The sequence below is a fragment of the Acanthopagrus latus genome, chromosome 16 (genome assembly GCF_904848185.1).
Source record: "Acanthopagrus latus isolate v.2019 chromosome 16, fAcaLat1.1, whole genome shotgun sequence".
Classification (NCBI taxonomy): domain Eukaryota; kingdom Metazoa; phylum Chordata; class Actinopteri; order Spariformes; family Sparidae; genus Acanthopagrus; species Acanthopagrus latus.
The window spans coordinates 3,812,936-3,826,089 of record NC_051054.1 but is presented as its reverse complement, the minus strand read 5'-3'; the positions used below and the strand labels follow the sequence as shown (position 1 = coordinate 3,826,089).

General features: G+C 42.5%; 1 protein-coding gene across 3 annotated transcripts in view; it reads left to right on the top strand.

The window, feature by feature from the left end:
- The window catches only part of sfxn5a (sideroflexin 5a), a 33,235-nt gene continuing 20,081 nt past the window's right edge, over positions 1-13,154 (top strand). For all 3 annotated transcript variants that reach the window (XR_005070267.1, XR_005070266.1, XM_037071794.1), the window contains exons 1-12: positions 1-182; positions 1,642-1,710; positions 3,177-3,254; positions 3,671-3,697; positions 5,125-5,179; positions 5,560-5,585; positions 5,705-5,758; positions 6,362-6,418; positions 6,504-6,569; positions 7,352-7,442; positions 10,621-10,736; positions 10,869-10,954. Coding sequence is in view for 1 of the 3 variants with exons in the window: in XM_037071794.1 (XP_036927689.1) it covers positions 135-182; positions 1,642-1,710; positions 3,177-3,254; positions 3,671-3,697; positions 5,125-5,179; positions 5,560-5,585; positions 5,705-5,758; positions 6,362-6,418; positions 6,504-6,569; positions 7,352-7,442; positions 10,621-10,736; positions 10,869-10,954 (773 nt within the window). In the remaining 2 variants the exon portion in view is untranslated. The remainder of the gene's footprint in view (positions 183-1,641; positions 1,711-3,176; positions 3,255-3,670; positions 3,698-5,124; positions 5,180-5,559; positions 5,586-5,704; positions 5,759-6,361; positions 6,419-6,503; positions 6,570-7,351; positions 7,443-10,620; positions 10,737-10,868; positions 10,955-13,154) is intronic.

Below are 13,154 nucleotides of genomic sequence, written 5' to 3'. Positions count from 1 at the left end.
GCCAGCTGACCCGCGCAGACAGACAGCTGCACGCTCCACGCAGTGTTGGTTGAACACGCGTTTTATCCTCGGTGACAGAAGTGTGTGTGTGTGTGTGTGCGTGTGTGTGTGTGTGTGTGTGTGTCTGCAGCAGCATGTCTGAATATCCCACATTCCAGCATGGCAGCTCTCGTTTCGACCAGGTAACTTTTATTTATTTCTTTTAAAGTCACCAGCAGGAAGTTTACTGCGACATGTGACCTGTGAGAACATGAAGACGAGTGAAGTCGAGTTTGTAGCTGCAGCTTCTTCTTCTCAGTCTGACTTGTTAACAGTTAACTCTGCAGTATGTCAACATCAGTGTGTTTACAAGCGATGTCCTGTCATGTGACCCACATCAGGAAGTAATCTAAGTGTTTTTTTTTTTGTTTTTTTTTTATTTAGCTTTAAGGTGGAGCATAAAAAACAAGTTGTAATCTGAAAAGTAACTGGTAACCTGCAGTGGTATGAAAAAAAAGACCATTATTCCTGAGAGATGTAGTGGAGTAGAGATGAAAAAGGTGCATAAAAAGGAAAATACCAATATCTATAAAGTACTTAGTTACATTCCACTCCTTCTTCTTCTCAACTTTTGTGGATTCACTTACATTCTAAGACATTTAGCAGACACTTTTGTCAAAAACAGCTTACAGTAATTCATATATTCATACACTGATGAGGGTGGCTGCCCATTCCAAGGACCAGGGGGAATCGAACCAACAACCTTTCATTAACAAGATGCTGGTTCTGCCACCTGAGCCACAGCTGCTTGACGTCTGGTCGGCCTAATCTTCATGTGCAAGGAATTTGACTGTTGATTTTCAGTGATTTATGTATAAATATGAAACTTATGCGACCAAAAAATGTAGTAACAATATTTCCAGGGGCGTGATTGGATCAAAACCAGGTCGCAGAATACGGTGCAGCACCAGTGAAGCCGCCGTCAGCTCACAGCGGTCAAGTCGGACTGTGACACCGATGAATAATTGAATCTAACAGATTTAAGGAAAAAAAAAAAAAGAAAAAGAAAACTATCCCCCTGCGCCGTGTTTTCACCAGACATCCATATGTTCAGGAAGTCACAAGGCGCAGCAGTGAGTCACATACCAGATTTTCATCCAAATTAGCGGTTAGTGTAATTAAGATGAAGTTAGAGGAGGGACGGGTTGTGCTTCTCAGGGCTGCGTCTCCGAAAACATGATATCCTTCTGCTCGGTTATGAAGAAATGATTGAGAGAGAGAGGGAAAAAAAAAAGAAGAAGGTATTTCTGGCGCAGTCATTATAGAGAGTAATTGCTGGGATGGTGTGAGTGGATCCGGGTCCCTAAAAGATGCAGATAGGAAACAGTTTGTGAGGGGGTATTAATGAGGAGGCTCCACCTGGCGTGTTGAAACATCTGGCGGGATGTAATGTCGCTGTTTACCGGGGGACAGCTGGAATCTCTCCGTGCCTCTCTCTGCACGAAGAAACAGTCCAGGATCCAGATTTGACTCCCTGTGTTTGAGCTTCACTAGAACTCAGGTGTTCCTGTGATGACACATTAAAACAGGGACACGTTAAAAGATAAGAGGACGCATTTCAGCTGTAAATTGTGATTTATTCTTCTTCTCTTGTCTTCTCAGAGCACGTTTTTGGGTCGGTTCAGGCACTTCCTGGATGTGATCGACCCCAGCACACTCTTTGTGACGGAGGTACGCAAACATCATGAATTATTGCAGGCTTTCGGTGCCAGGCTGAGCAACGTGGCCTTAAAATAGTATTTCAGTCATTTTTCGGATGTATCTGTTACACAGTCTAACTCCGCATACAACATGAACACAATCAGACATTTGATGAATAAGGATCAGTGAGGTGGATATTATGACTGAGCATTAGTGAAGACAGAGTAAAGTGGTCTGATAATGGCATCACTTTGCTGTTATGCAGCATTTAAAACCAGGAAAAGACAACAAGATATATAATATATATCATGTATAATCTCATATCACAGCAAGAATGGACATCAGTAGAGTGCAAACCTCCGCCAAGACCCAGCGGTCAACCTTTATCCACATCAGGTTGTAGTCAGTCAGAGATTCATCAATTATTCCATGAGAAAATAAGGTAAGGTTAAAAATTTAGTGGAAATCCATTTAGTAGTTTTTGTGTATTCAAACAAATCAACCAAAATGATAATGATATATTTGCAGAGTCCTTCTCTAGTTTGATAACAACTATAAAAAAATCTTTTAATCTGTAAATCTGAGACAGTTTTCAGTGAAAGACGCAGTGACAGAATTTAATAAAGAAGAAAGAAACAAAAGAAGGATTGAATTTGGTATTTTCACTAAAACCTTCTTGACATATTAACATATTTAAGGCTTCGCAGGGAACAAATCTCTGACCTTATCGGGTCACAGAACCGTTCCTCTCTAAACACCGGGCCGGTCCGGCCGTCGCAACACTTCCCCTGCGTCTCGGTCGTGTTGTGGTGATTCTGCTCACGGACTCATCAGAGCTCTGCTGCTCTGGGTAATGAAGCTGTTAGCGGGCTCTTTGGTGACAGTAATAGCGGCAGTAGCTCCTGGGATGTGATGAGGTGTGGACGTGTTGGGCAGCTGTGAGGGGAGGACACACACACACACACACACACACACACGCACACACACACACACACACACACACACACACACACACCTTGCATCCTGCTGAGCCAGGCGTAGCCTCGACTTGCCCCCTAATGATGAGAGTGGAACTGGGACGGCTGTGATTTTTTTTTTTTTGCATACGATCACATGCACACACAACCTCTTGTGCGCACACTGTCAGAAAGTACACACCTGACTCCATCTCAGAGAGAGTAACGCACACACACACACACGCACACACATGCACACACAGATGGCAGCTCATTAGAACAAATTGGAGCACGTCGTTGTATTTTGCTCAGCATTAGACAATGATCACACCCCAGAAAGCTGCTCTCATTACCTTTTAGGAAACTCATTTGTCAACTGAAAATCAGCATGAAAGTTTCAGTGAAACACAATTATCGCACATTGAGCCACACAGTGGAGGAGCAGAACAAAAACATCTCTTAGCTCTGAGACGCTCCGGGGAACAGCGTCCTGACCTGACTCCACATCTGTCTGACTCTTTATCTGTTGTGTCCGATCAGAAGCGGCTGCAGGAGAGCGTGGAGCTGCTGCGCCGCTTCAAGCAGGGAACTCTGCCTCCAGGAGTGACGGACGCTCAGGTAAACTCGGCAAGTGAGACCCTGTGGTGACAGAGAGGGAGGTGTTTTGCATTGACGAGTGTCGTAAACGCTCAGACTCTTTGTTTTGTTCTCCGAGTGTTGGTTTTTGAGAAGCAACACCGTTCAGGTTGTGTTAATTAGTCCTCAGAAGGGGGACAGGTGTTTGTGGAGTATTTAGTATTTAGAGCGAGGATGTAAAAATAACCAAATATCTCCTTGATAGACGTTTAAAGGCACCATTTTTTGTTCTTACGTTTCTTGTATTTAACTGACAAAAAGGACAGAAGCAGAGCTGTTGATAAGTTCACTGTCCCTGTTTGAAACCAAATAAATAACGAAGGATTGTGTTTCTACATCACTTATAATTAAGGCGGTTACATGACACATTCTTCTCTATTTGTCGTGTGTCTTTACAGCTTTGGCAAGCTCAAAAAATAAAGCAGGTAAGATGTTTCCCTCCCTCGTCACTCTCCGATCACTATCTTTGTCGTCTCCGGCATGTTGTGGCACGGTGTCGTGAGCCGGCAAACAAGCAAACAAGTGTTCACACTCCAGCTCGACACCTCACCTGTTGACACGACAAACAATCTGACAGAGAGCGAAACAGTGGAACGCAACATTTAAAAGCTTTAAGGGTCACATGAGGAAGACGGTGAAGCAGCAAAATGAAAAAGAAGAAACAGACTCCGGCGCTAATTAGCAGCTTCAGAAGACGTCTGACAGTCACTGAACTGCAGGTGCAGCCGGTCAAACTATTAACAGACATATGGAAACGCAGCTTTACTTTAAGTTTTATTTAGACACCAGCTTTATGAAAATCTAATTATTTTAATGAATTAATACATTATTTAATGAATTAGTTGTGAGGTAGAACTCAGTTCTGTGCTCTTTTTAATAGCTTTTCTGAAATTGATCAACAGCATGTTCAAAATGCACTTAATCACTTCGCCCTCGCCCCTTTTTCTCTTTTCAACATGTGTTTTTACATTTGAAAAAAAATGTTAAAAGTCACCAAATGTCCTATTTTTGTTAAAGTTATAGTTAAAGACTCTCTCCTCACCTCATTATTCTCGTATTTTGAGGGTAATTTATTCAGCCAAAAAAAGAGAAAACACACAAAAAAATGCCACTTTTATTTTGAAAAGACTGTAGATATCACAATAATTTTGTTATTGTGACTTTGTTTGGACACGATAAATGAAGATCTGATATTTTTACAGTCCTCACTACAATGCTGCCGATCTTTTTCATCAGCAGATAAACTGCCGTTCATTTTCACGATTAATCAGTTTATCTTTCAGTCAAACAACTTCTCAATAACTGCTGTATATGACAAAAGAAAGCAGTAAATCCTCACATTTAAGAAGCGGGAAGAAGCAAATGTTCATGACTGAAACGAGTAATAGACCAAGACTAGGACTAATACTAAGAACAAGGTCTTGGCTGTACATGACAGACATGACAGCGCCCTCATCCTCCACAAGTTGAAGATCGGCTCCATGAACTTCAGGTAGAAGCGAGATTCCTTCTGTTCCTCTCCAATCAGCAGATCTCCTCACCGCTGAAGCAAAAGAGGAAAAGAGATTTCCATCAGTCTTTATCTTACGGCAGAGAGGATACTGCACCGACAGAGCTCTGTCGTTTGTGTCTGCGTACGTATGAGACGACTTTAAAAGACACAACAGAAACGTGGGAAATAATACAGCTGACATCGAAAGGTTTGCTTCAGGCCTTCAGCACTTAGACAGTTGATTCGTCCAAACTTTCCTTCCCTTTTCAGCCCCAGCACGAAACTTTCTCTCGACCTGAACTAACCAAATAATTCAGCTCTCATTATCGCCTGATTCTAATCATTACGCTGCTATTACAGGCCATCATCCACCCTGACACGGGGGAGAAGATCCTCATGCCCTTTCGGATGTCAGGTACAGTAGCTGGGTGTGGAAGCCCTCAGGGGTGATGGGTGGAGGTGGTGGTGGAGGTGGAGCAGGGATCTAGGGGCTTGTTATGTGGTCCAACATGGAGGCGTCGTTCATCCTGGGAACTGTCACGGCTCAACGGGGCTCTTCAGGTTGTCTGGAAAAAGGTCACACTCAGCTGGGTGCTGATTAAAACCGCTCTCCCACGGTGATCGAGAAGTTCTCGAGGCCCTTTTGAAGAACGCAAACACGAGTAGCTCGGTCCGGTCAAGAGACGCCAGAGATTTAATATATTCTGACCAATATGATGTATTTAAAGTAATAAAATAACCCAAAATCAAACAGTAATGAGTTAAAACAGTGATATTACTGACTGTCTCTAACAGGTTTCATCCCATTTGGAACACCAGTGGTAAGATTTCAGTATTGCATCTACATATTCATGTTTATATCACATTGTTTTAAATTAAATTTGAACCTCGAGCAGATTGTTCAAGCCTTGTTTTGACGAGGGTCGTTCTCTCTGTGCAGGTTGTTGGCCTCCTTCTACCAAATCAGACGCTGGTGTCAACCATCTTCTGGCAGGTAAATACCTGCTTCTCCACCTGTAAAACTCAGACTGACCTCAGTTTCAGTTTCAGTTCAGGTCATTCACTTATAAAGAAAACGTGCATTAATCAACATTTCAGCAGTGTTTCCATCCTGTCAGTAAGATGTCAAAGTATTCAGCTTTCTAAGGATAACGCCACTAGAAAGAGTTATTGATTAACACTGATGCAATTATATAATAATGATAATATGCACTTGGGACAAACACCATTTATCTGACCCATGGAGTGGATGGTGCTTGAACCTTGAGTTGGTATGCATCAATCAGAAGTTGCTATCATTTTAAAGAAAGTTATTTACAGAACAGCCTCATAACTGAGCTTCAGATCAAAGTTTTTGATCAGAAGAGTAAGAGAACTATCAATAAGCCACCCAATTAGGATTTCCCTTTATCATGAGTGTGTACATTGACACATTTATTTTATCTTCTCATGTCTGCAATAGAATAAAAATGTCTTTGTCCAGAATTTTCTGACACAAACTTACACAAGCTTAATCAGACAGGCACATAACAGTGCTAAATGTAGCATCTTTACTCACAGATGAACACGATTAACTAGCACATCTCTCCTTCTACAGTGGTTAAACCAGAGTCACAACGCCTGCGTCAACTACTGCAACCGCAACGCCTCCAAGGTCAGTAAATCAGTCCCATTCACAGTGTACGTTAACTGGAGCAAAGTATTTACGAGCTGTAATGTCTCTGATTGTGTCACTTTAGCCGGCTCCAGCTTCCAAATTCGTCCAGGGATACCTCGGAGCGGTGACCAGCGCCGTCTCCATCGCTGTGAGTTGAACAAACGCTACACAAAGACTGTAGAACCTGCAGCCGTGATATGTTTGCTTTGTGTTGTTTGTTGAGTCGTGGTATAAGATTCCTTCTTTAACCCAGAACAAATATTGTTAATCTGTTCTTCAACGCAGAGCTCAAAAGGTTTAACGGTGGTTTGAGATGCTTTTCCACCCTGACAGGAATCCAAAACACCAAGTACTTTAAATTGTTTTGACAGGAAACCGACCAGATATCAGCATAACCTGCCACAATACTCTTATGAGTTAAACCTTTCTTTTTACCTTTTAATGTCATCAAAGGCCTCAAATGTCAAAAGGCTGTAATACAGGTTCACACACCTGCCTGACACAGTGTGGACAACAGGGCTCAAACCGAGCCAATTACTGGTCCCACTGGGCGTTCATCCGGCTGCTGCCCTCAGGCTCGGTGACGGCAGCGAGCACAGAAAAAACTCGCGGGGTGCCTGGAGGGCGGAACGGCGGGCGGGGAGGGGGTTAGGAGCTCTCCAATTAGACGAACGCTCTGGTGACGACCCCCCGCCGGGCCGGGGGACAGCCAGAGGCCGGCGGTGTGTTATCTGAGAGCACGTAGCCTTTTGACTCCAGCTTTCCAGCGTGTTAAAATACAGCTCAGTATTTAGAAACGTGTTCCTCCTGATCGAACCATATCCGTGTGTCCGTGCTTCAAGCTTCCAAAAACATAACAAGTTGTTATTCAAATATAATCCTCAGTGGTTGATTGTCTGTATGGTGTGGTCATGTGGTTTTCCCCTTCAGGTCGGGTTGAACGTGTTAATCCGTAGAGCCAGCCGCTTCAGCCCAACGACCAGGCTTTTGGTGCAGAGGTTCATCCCCTTCCCAGCAGTGGGTGAGTTCAGAAGGCTCACAGCAGCAGGGATTAGATCCCCAGGTCTCTGCTAAAACCGCCTTTTAAACCAAATTAGTTTAAACAACTTAGTTTTGGTTTGGGACGAACAACTTCTCCAGACTTGAGATAATCCTGGGAGATTTTAGTAGAAATTTAAGACGTCTTTTTTTTTGTTTTTTCAGATATTTACATTTTCTTATGGAGCTTTCAGTCTCGTTTCACAGCCTTCAACAGTGGAATAATTGTGACAAATGATGGAAGTGGCCCTTTAGTTAAAGGTCCAGTGTTAAGGACTTGTTGCAGATCGTGGCCAGATGATACCGCCCACTTTCCTTAGAGCCGCTCGCTAAATTTACATGAAGCCTAATATTCCGATTTATTCCAAATTAAGAAATATTGTAAGCGTTTGGTTTGTCCCTTCTGGGCTCCTGTAGAAAAACATGGCTGACTGCGGAGGACAAGCTCCGTCTGTAGGAATCACAGACTCATTCTGAGGTAACGAAATCACGCTGACTCTTCTCTCCTGGTGATTGTACGCTAATGAAAACATGATTATGATCCCCGTTAATCCTACACACTGGACCTTTAACATTTCATCATGTAGTGTTTGTGTTAATTAGTGACACATGCTAATGTTTAGCATGCTATCTATGCAGTGCTATAATGTTTGAGGTATTAGCTTTGAGGTATTTTGTCATTAACTAGGGTCAAAGGTCAGGGTCAAGTTTAATCCTCTGGAGATGAATAATAATGATCCCAATGATGATCATTGTTCATGCATCCGGTTTGTCCACATATTGGTGTGATACATGTTATTTAAAGAAAACTTGACGCGCAGCCGCCAACAAATATCGTTTTCCTCGCTGCTCGTTCTATTTTCATGATGCACATGATCTTAAAACATAAACAGCTAATATAAATCTCCACATACAGTCAATCTAAAGTCATTGTTCTCCTCGGTGTCTGTCAGCTAAGAGCCGCTCTGTGATCATTAGAAGTCTCTGTATGCGAGCCAAAGCGGTCCGTTTCCCTCTGCAGGGTCGCAGACGTGTTGTGCGCTCTCTTTGTCAGACGTGTGTGGAGCCACAAAGCTGATTTTCATGCCACTCTCCCGCAAAACACACAGTCACACCCAGGGGTATAGACCCGTGTCCCAGAATGCCCCGGGGCTGCTGGCTCATAATTAAATTGTTTGCCTCCCCCTCTCTCACCATGGCGGTTCTTTCAATTAAATCAACAGGTTTCTACAGCGCAGCCTTTGCCTGGTAATTGGCTGCTCGTTAGAACTCTGCTGCCGCAAACAAATTGGATAATTACCCCCAAAGTGGCGTCTATGTCAAGGCCTCATTTACCTGATTTCTGTTTGTTCATTGTGGTTGCTGTTGTTGTTTTTTGCTTGGCCCATATAAAAGGTAATTAAAATGTCTAATTGAAGCGGGGCGAAAGCAAAGTGCTGTTTGAGTTTTCACCCGCTTGATTTTGTTTGCTTACTTAAGGCTAGATTTATTTGTAATAACCTAATCAAGCGGGCGGCCTCGTCATTCAATTAGATTGCGAAGAACTTTAACCGGAGGGGGGGAAAAAAGACACGCCGCCAGAAATGTACTGGATAATTAATTTGTTGTGTTTTGAAAATATTTGTCTCTATTTGTGATATTTAGGAAAGTAATTACGTGGAAAAGTTCTTGGATTGCATTTCGGCGAGTGCGCCACCAGTTATTAGTGGACAATTAGAATGTACATGAATGTAATTATTTCAAATAATTGCACATTACAGCCAAATATTTCAGCATTTAGCCTCACGGATTTATAATTAAATTATTAAAAGCGTCAAAGTAATTATAAAATTGAATCTTTAGTTGCATTTTATGATTATTTTTTTTTTTATTTGATCTGTTTGCCGTAGTTTTTTTCTGTTATTCCCTGCCACTATCTGTCCCTCTTGTTAATTGGTCTGGATTAAAAAAAAAAAAAAAAAGAAAAAGAAAATCCCTTGTAGGTAAAAAGATCTATTTGCTCAGTCAATTGAATTCCCCTCACAAAGCGACCTGTCCGCCCTGCAGCTCCTGGTTGCAGATAACTCTGAACGCTGTTGTCTTAAATTAAAAAGGCTCGCGGCGACACCACTAAACTCTCTAAAATGAGTTTTTTCTTATTCCTATTAGAGTCAAGGAGAAAGGTCTGTCTGCATTAACATACATTTGTGTTCATTTTGGCTCTCGTGAATAAATCACAGCGGCGACAACGCTGCTGTTTGTCGGCCCATCTGTCACCTTGGTTACGGTGTCCGACACACACACACACACACACACACACACACACACACACACACACACACACACACACACACACACACAGTGCTCAGTATTTGTTTACTACAGGCTATGAATGTCGTATAATCCAACAATTGATCCGTGTAAGATGCTTATACAATCTTATTAATTCCAATAAACATCTTAAACAGACTCATTAGCTATTTAACACATATTACCAGGACCTTAATACAGACCTGTGACACAGCTGTGGTGGCTGCAGCGTAATCCTTTGGGGCAACTCCAACTGTCAAAGGTTGTTATTCTAAGTGTCTGACAACTGCATGCAGACACTTCTGACAGAGAAAGAGCTCTCTGTTAAATACTCAGAGCCTTTTGTAGCTAGAAACAGCAGACTAATGTTCGCTAATTACCACTAAACCCATTAGTTGTGCAGGTATTTGGTCGCAAACCAACGTGTTGTGTGAAATTAGAAGAAGAGGGATCTTCAGAGTTATTAGGAATCATCTTGAGGACAACATGCATGTGGACAGTTTGTCCTGCACCAGAACATTTTGTCATGATCTCCAAAGTGTTAGATTAACTCAGAAAATGCAAAACTTGAAATCTGAAACTATTCTCTAGTAAAAGATTACCTGTGAATCCCCTCCAGTTAATTAAAACCTTCCAGTTCAGCCTGTCTGACAGCTCAGCCGGCCATTCAGTAATCATTCATCCTTACAGTATCTTCCACGGTGCCCTTGAGCAAGGAACCAAACCCATTCCTGCTCTTATGGCTCCATACAAGCTGCCTGATCTGAAGCTCATAGAGTGAAAATATAATTTGTGAAATTATAAATAAAAAAGTAAAATTCCCAGAGGTGCGACGCTTTGATTTTTACGAACTCCTTCTCACGTCTCCACAGCGAGTGCAAACGTCTGCAACGTGGTGCTCATGAGACACTCGGAGCTGTCGGAGGGCATCAGCGTGCTGGACGACAGCGGGAACGTGGTGGGAACGTCCAAAGTGGCGGCCAGGCATGTATGTCGCTCTGCTCAGGAAACTTTTTATCTGATGTTAAAATTCTTCAGGTGCAGTTTTGTTGCTTTGTTGACTGATGTGATGGATTCAATCGATGACCCCGAACAAAATGGTTGATTTTTCTTCCTTCAGGCACTTTTAGAGATGGCTTTGACCAGAATGGTGCTTCCGATGCCGATTCTGGTGCTTCCCCCCCTGATCATGACTGTGCTGGAAAAGTAAGAAGCTACATTTTTTTTTAGTTTTCTAACCCTAAATAAAGGTCATAGTAAGACATCTTACATTCGAACATGCAGTACTGGCGACTCGTCTACCTCTGGCACTTCCCTGCACCTGTGTGTGTTTGGCTACGCTGGCACTGCTGCTACTTCACCAGATTTATAATTTGAGAATATGGCCATTCCTGTGAAGCTCTACAGTTAATCAATAACCAAAATTAGACACTCAGTTGTACTGTAAACGATCAAGCTTTTCAATGCAGTGCGGTGACGCTTGTCGTCCCTAAACTGTTTTATTTTCTGCAGAAGTTTCGGTCGGTGCTGCTTCCTTTTCTTCTTCCGTCTCTTCAGCTGCTGCACACATTAAACACATCACTTCATTTGTGCAAAGGCGTTTCACCCTTTAGATGTTGAATCATTGTCGGAAAAGAGATTAAAAATGGGCTTTAGTGTTCTGCTGTAACACAAGTTGGATTAATTCAGAAATGCACGTGACCCCTGACTAAATTACACATCATAGTGAATTAACGTCACAAAGATTAATATTTTCGAACGCACGGAGTCTCAGATGTCTTCATTCTCGGAGCTGCTTTCATAGTCGCTGACCCGTCTCCGCCGCAGAGATTCAGCGCTGTGTGATATGACTGTAATGACGTCTTAATGATGCAGTGTGTTTATACGGACATCCCGTGATCGATGGCCCCGGCTGCGCCTGCGGTGCGCCGAGGAATGCGGCCATCTTTGTAAATCCCTGACAGCACTTGTCCCGACCGCTCCGAGCAGGCGGGCTCAGGCAGCCAGGCCGGCTGCCCAGGTGTGTTTGGGATTCCTGGCAGCTTGAATGACTGAATGAGGGAGGGAGTGTCTGTGAGAGCGAGCAGAGGGCTGCGAGGGGGGACGGTGGGCTGCAGGTGAGGAGGGCTCAGCTATTCTCCATGTCAGCTCGCCTTCAGTGGCTCTCAATGGAGCGAAAACAAGGGGACAGAGACGGGCTGCCGGGCGGCCCCTCGGTGATGGATGACCCTGCTGAGAGTAGAGTCGGGTCCCTGACAGCAGGTTCTGTCCTGCATGTGCTTCAGTAGCTACGAGACGTAACAGACCTGTAAGTGTATTCAGAACGTGGTATTTATTGTTCTTTACATCTAGCTGCACCGACAGCTTCACTTCCGCTTCGGTTTCAAATTTGGAGCCTAGTATCCGTGTTTCAGTTCATGTGTCAGGCTCTCATGTTCAGCCAGAAGTGAATATTTAGTCAATACCTCCTCACCCGGATGCCAGTGGAGAGTTGAGTCAAGAAAAAGACTGAATCTCAACAACAGCTGCAACATTTAAACAGTAGCTCCTTCTTCTTCTTCTTCTTCTTCTTCTTCTTCTTCTTCTTCTTCTTCTTCTTCTTCTTCTTCTTCTTCTTCCCCAGCTGTTGACAAAGAGACGCCTCCTGACTTTTATCACGTGTTCATAATCACCCCCACCTCCTTCATGAGGTGTTTGTTTAGTGCAATAATTAGAAACCTGCTTTACACTTTAATTACATGCGCCTGTGTACACAGTTCAGCCGGCCCTGCAGGAAGAGACACGAGCCGAACAAAAGGTGAAACAAACGGTCACAAAGGCTCGTCGCTGACGTTTCATTGCCTTTGCATTTATTTGTTTTCTTCGTGCAAACATATACTCACATTAAGGGAACCCCTTATACAAAGGAAATATGTTTTCCATATATATACATCTAATATACCGGCGCTCTAGCTATTTTCCTCGATTGGTGTCAATTAAAATGTGTTATGACAATATTTTCACCTTGTAATTACCTTTTACACTGACGTGACGCGTTCACACAGGCTCATGTTTGAGATTAGTGTCATCTGTAATAATAACCATCATTGATAAATGGTTGATTCATAGTTAAATAAACTTTGATTAACAGTTAGTTGATGTATATATTTTTTTTAAAGCATTTAATTGTTAGCAGTGCAATAACTATTGACTTAAGTTTAATTAACAATAAATTGATTGTTTGTTAATGAATTTATTGTAAAGAGTATGTAATGTAATCTTTATATATTGAAATATATATTAATTAATGTACTTGATTGATGTATTCTTTAATCTATCTAATGATATATTCTCTATATATTGACAAATTCACAAGTTATTGCAGTTTATTGCAGTTATTTACAGTTTATATAAACTTATTAAACTT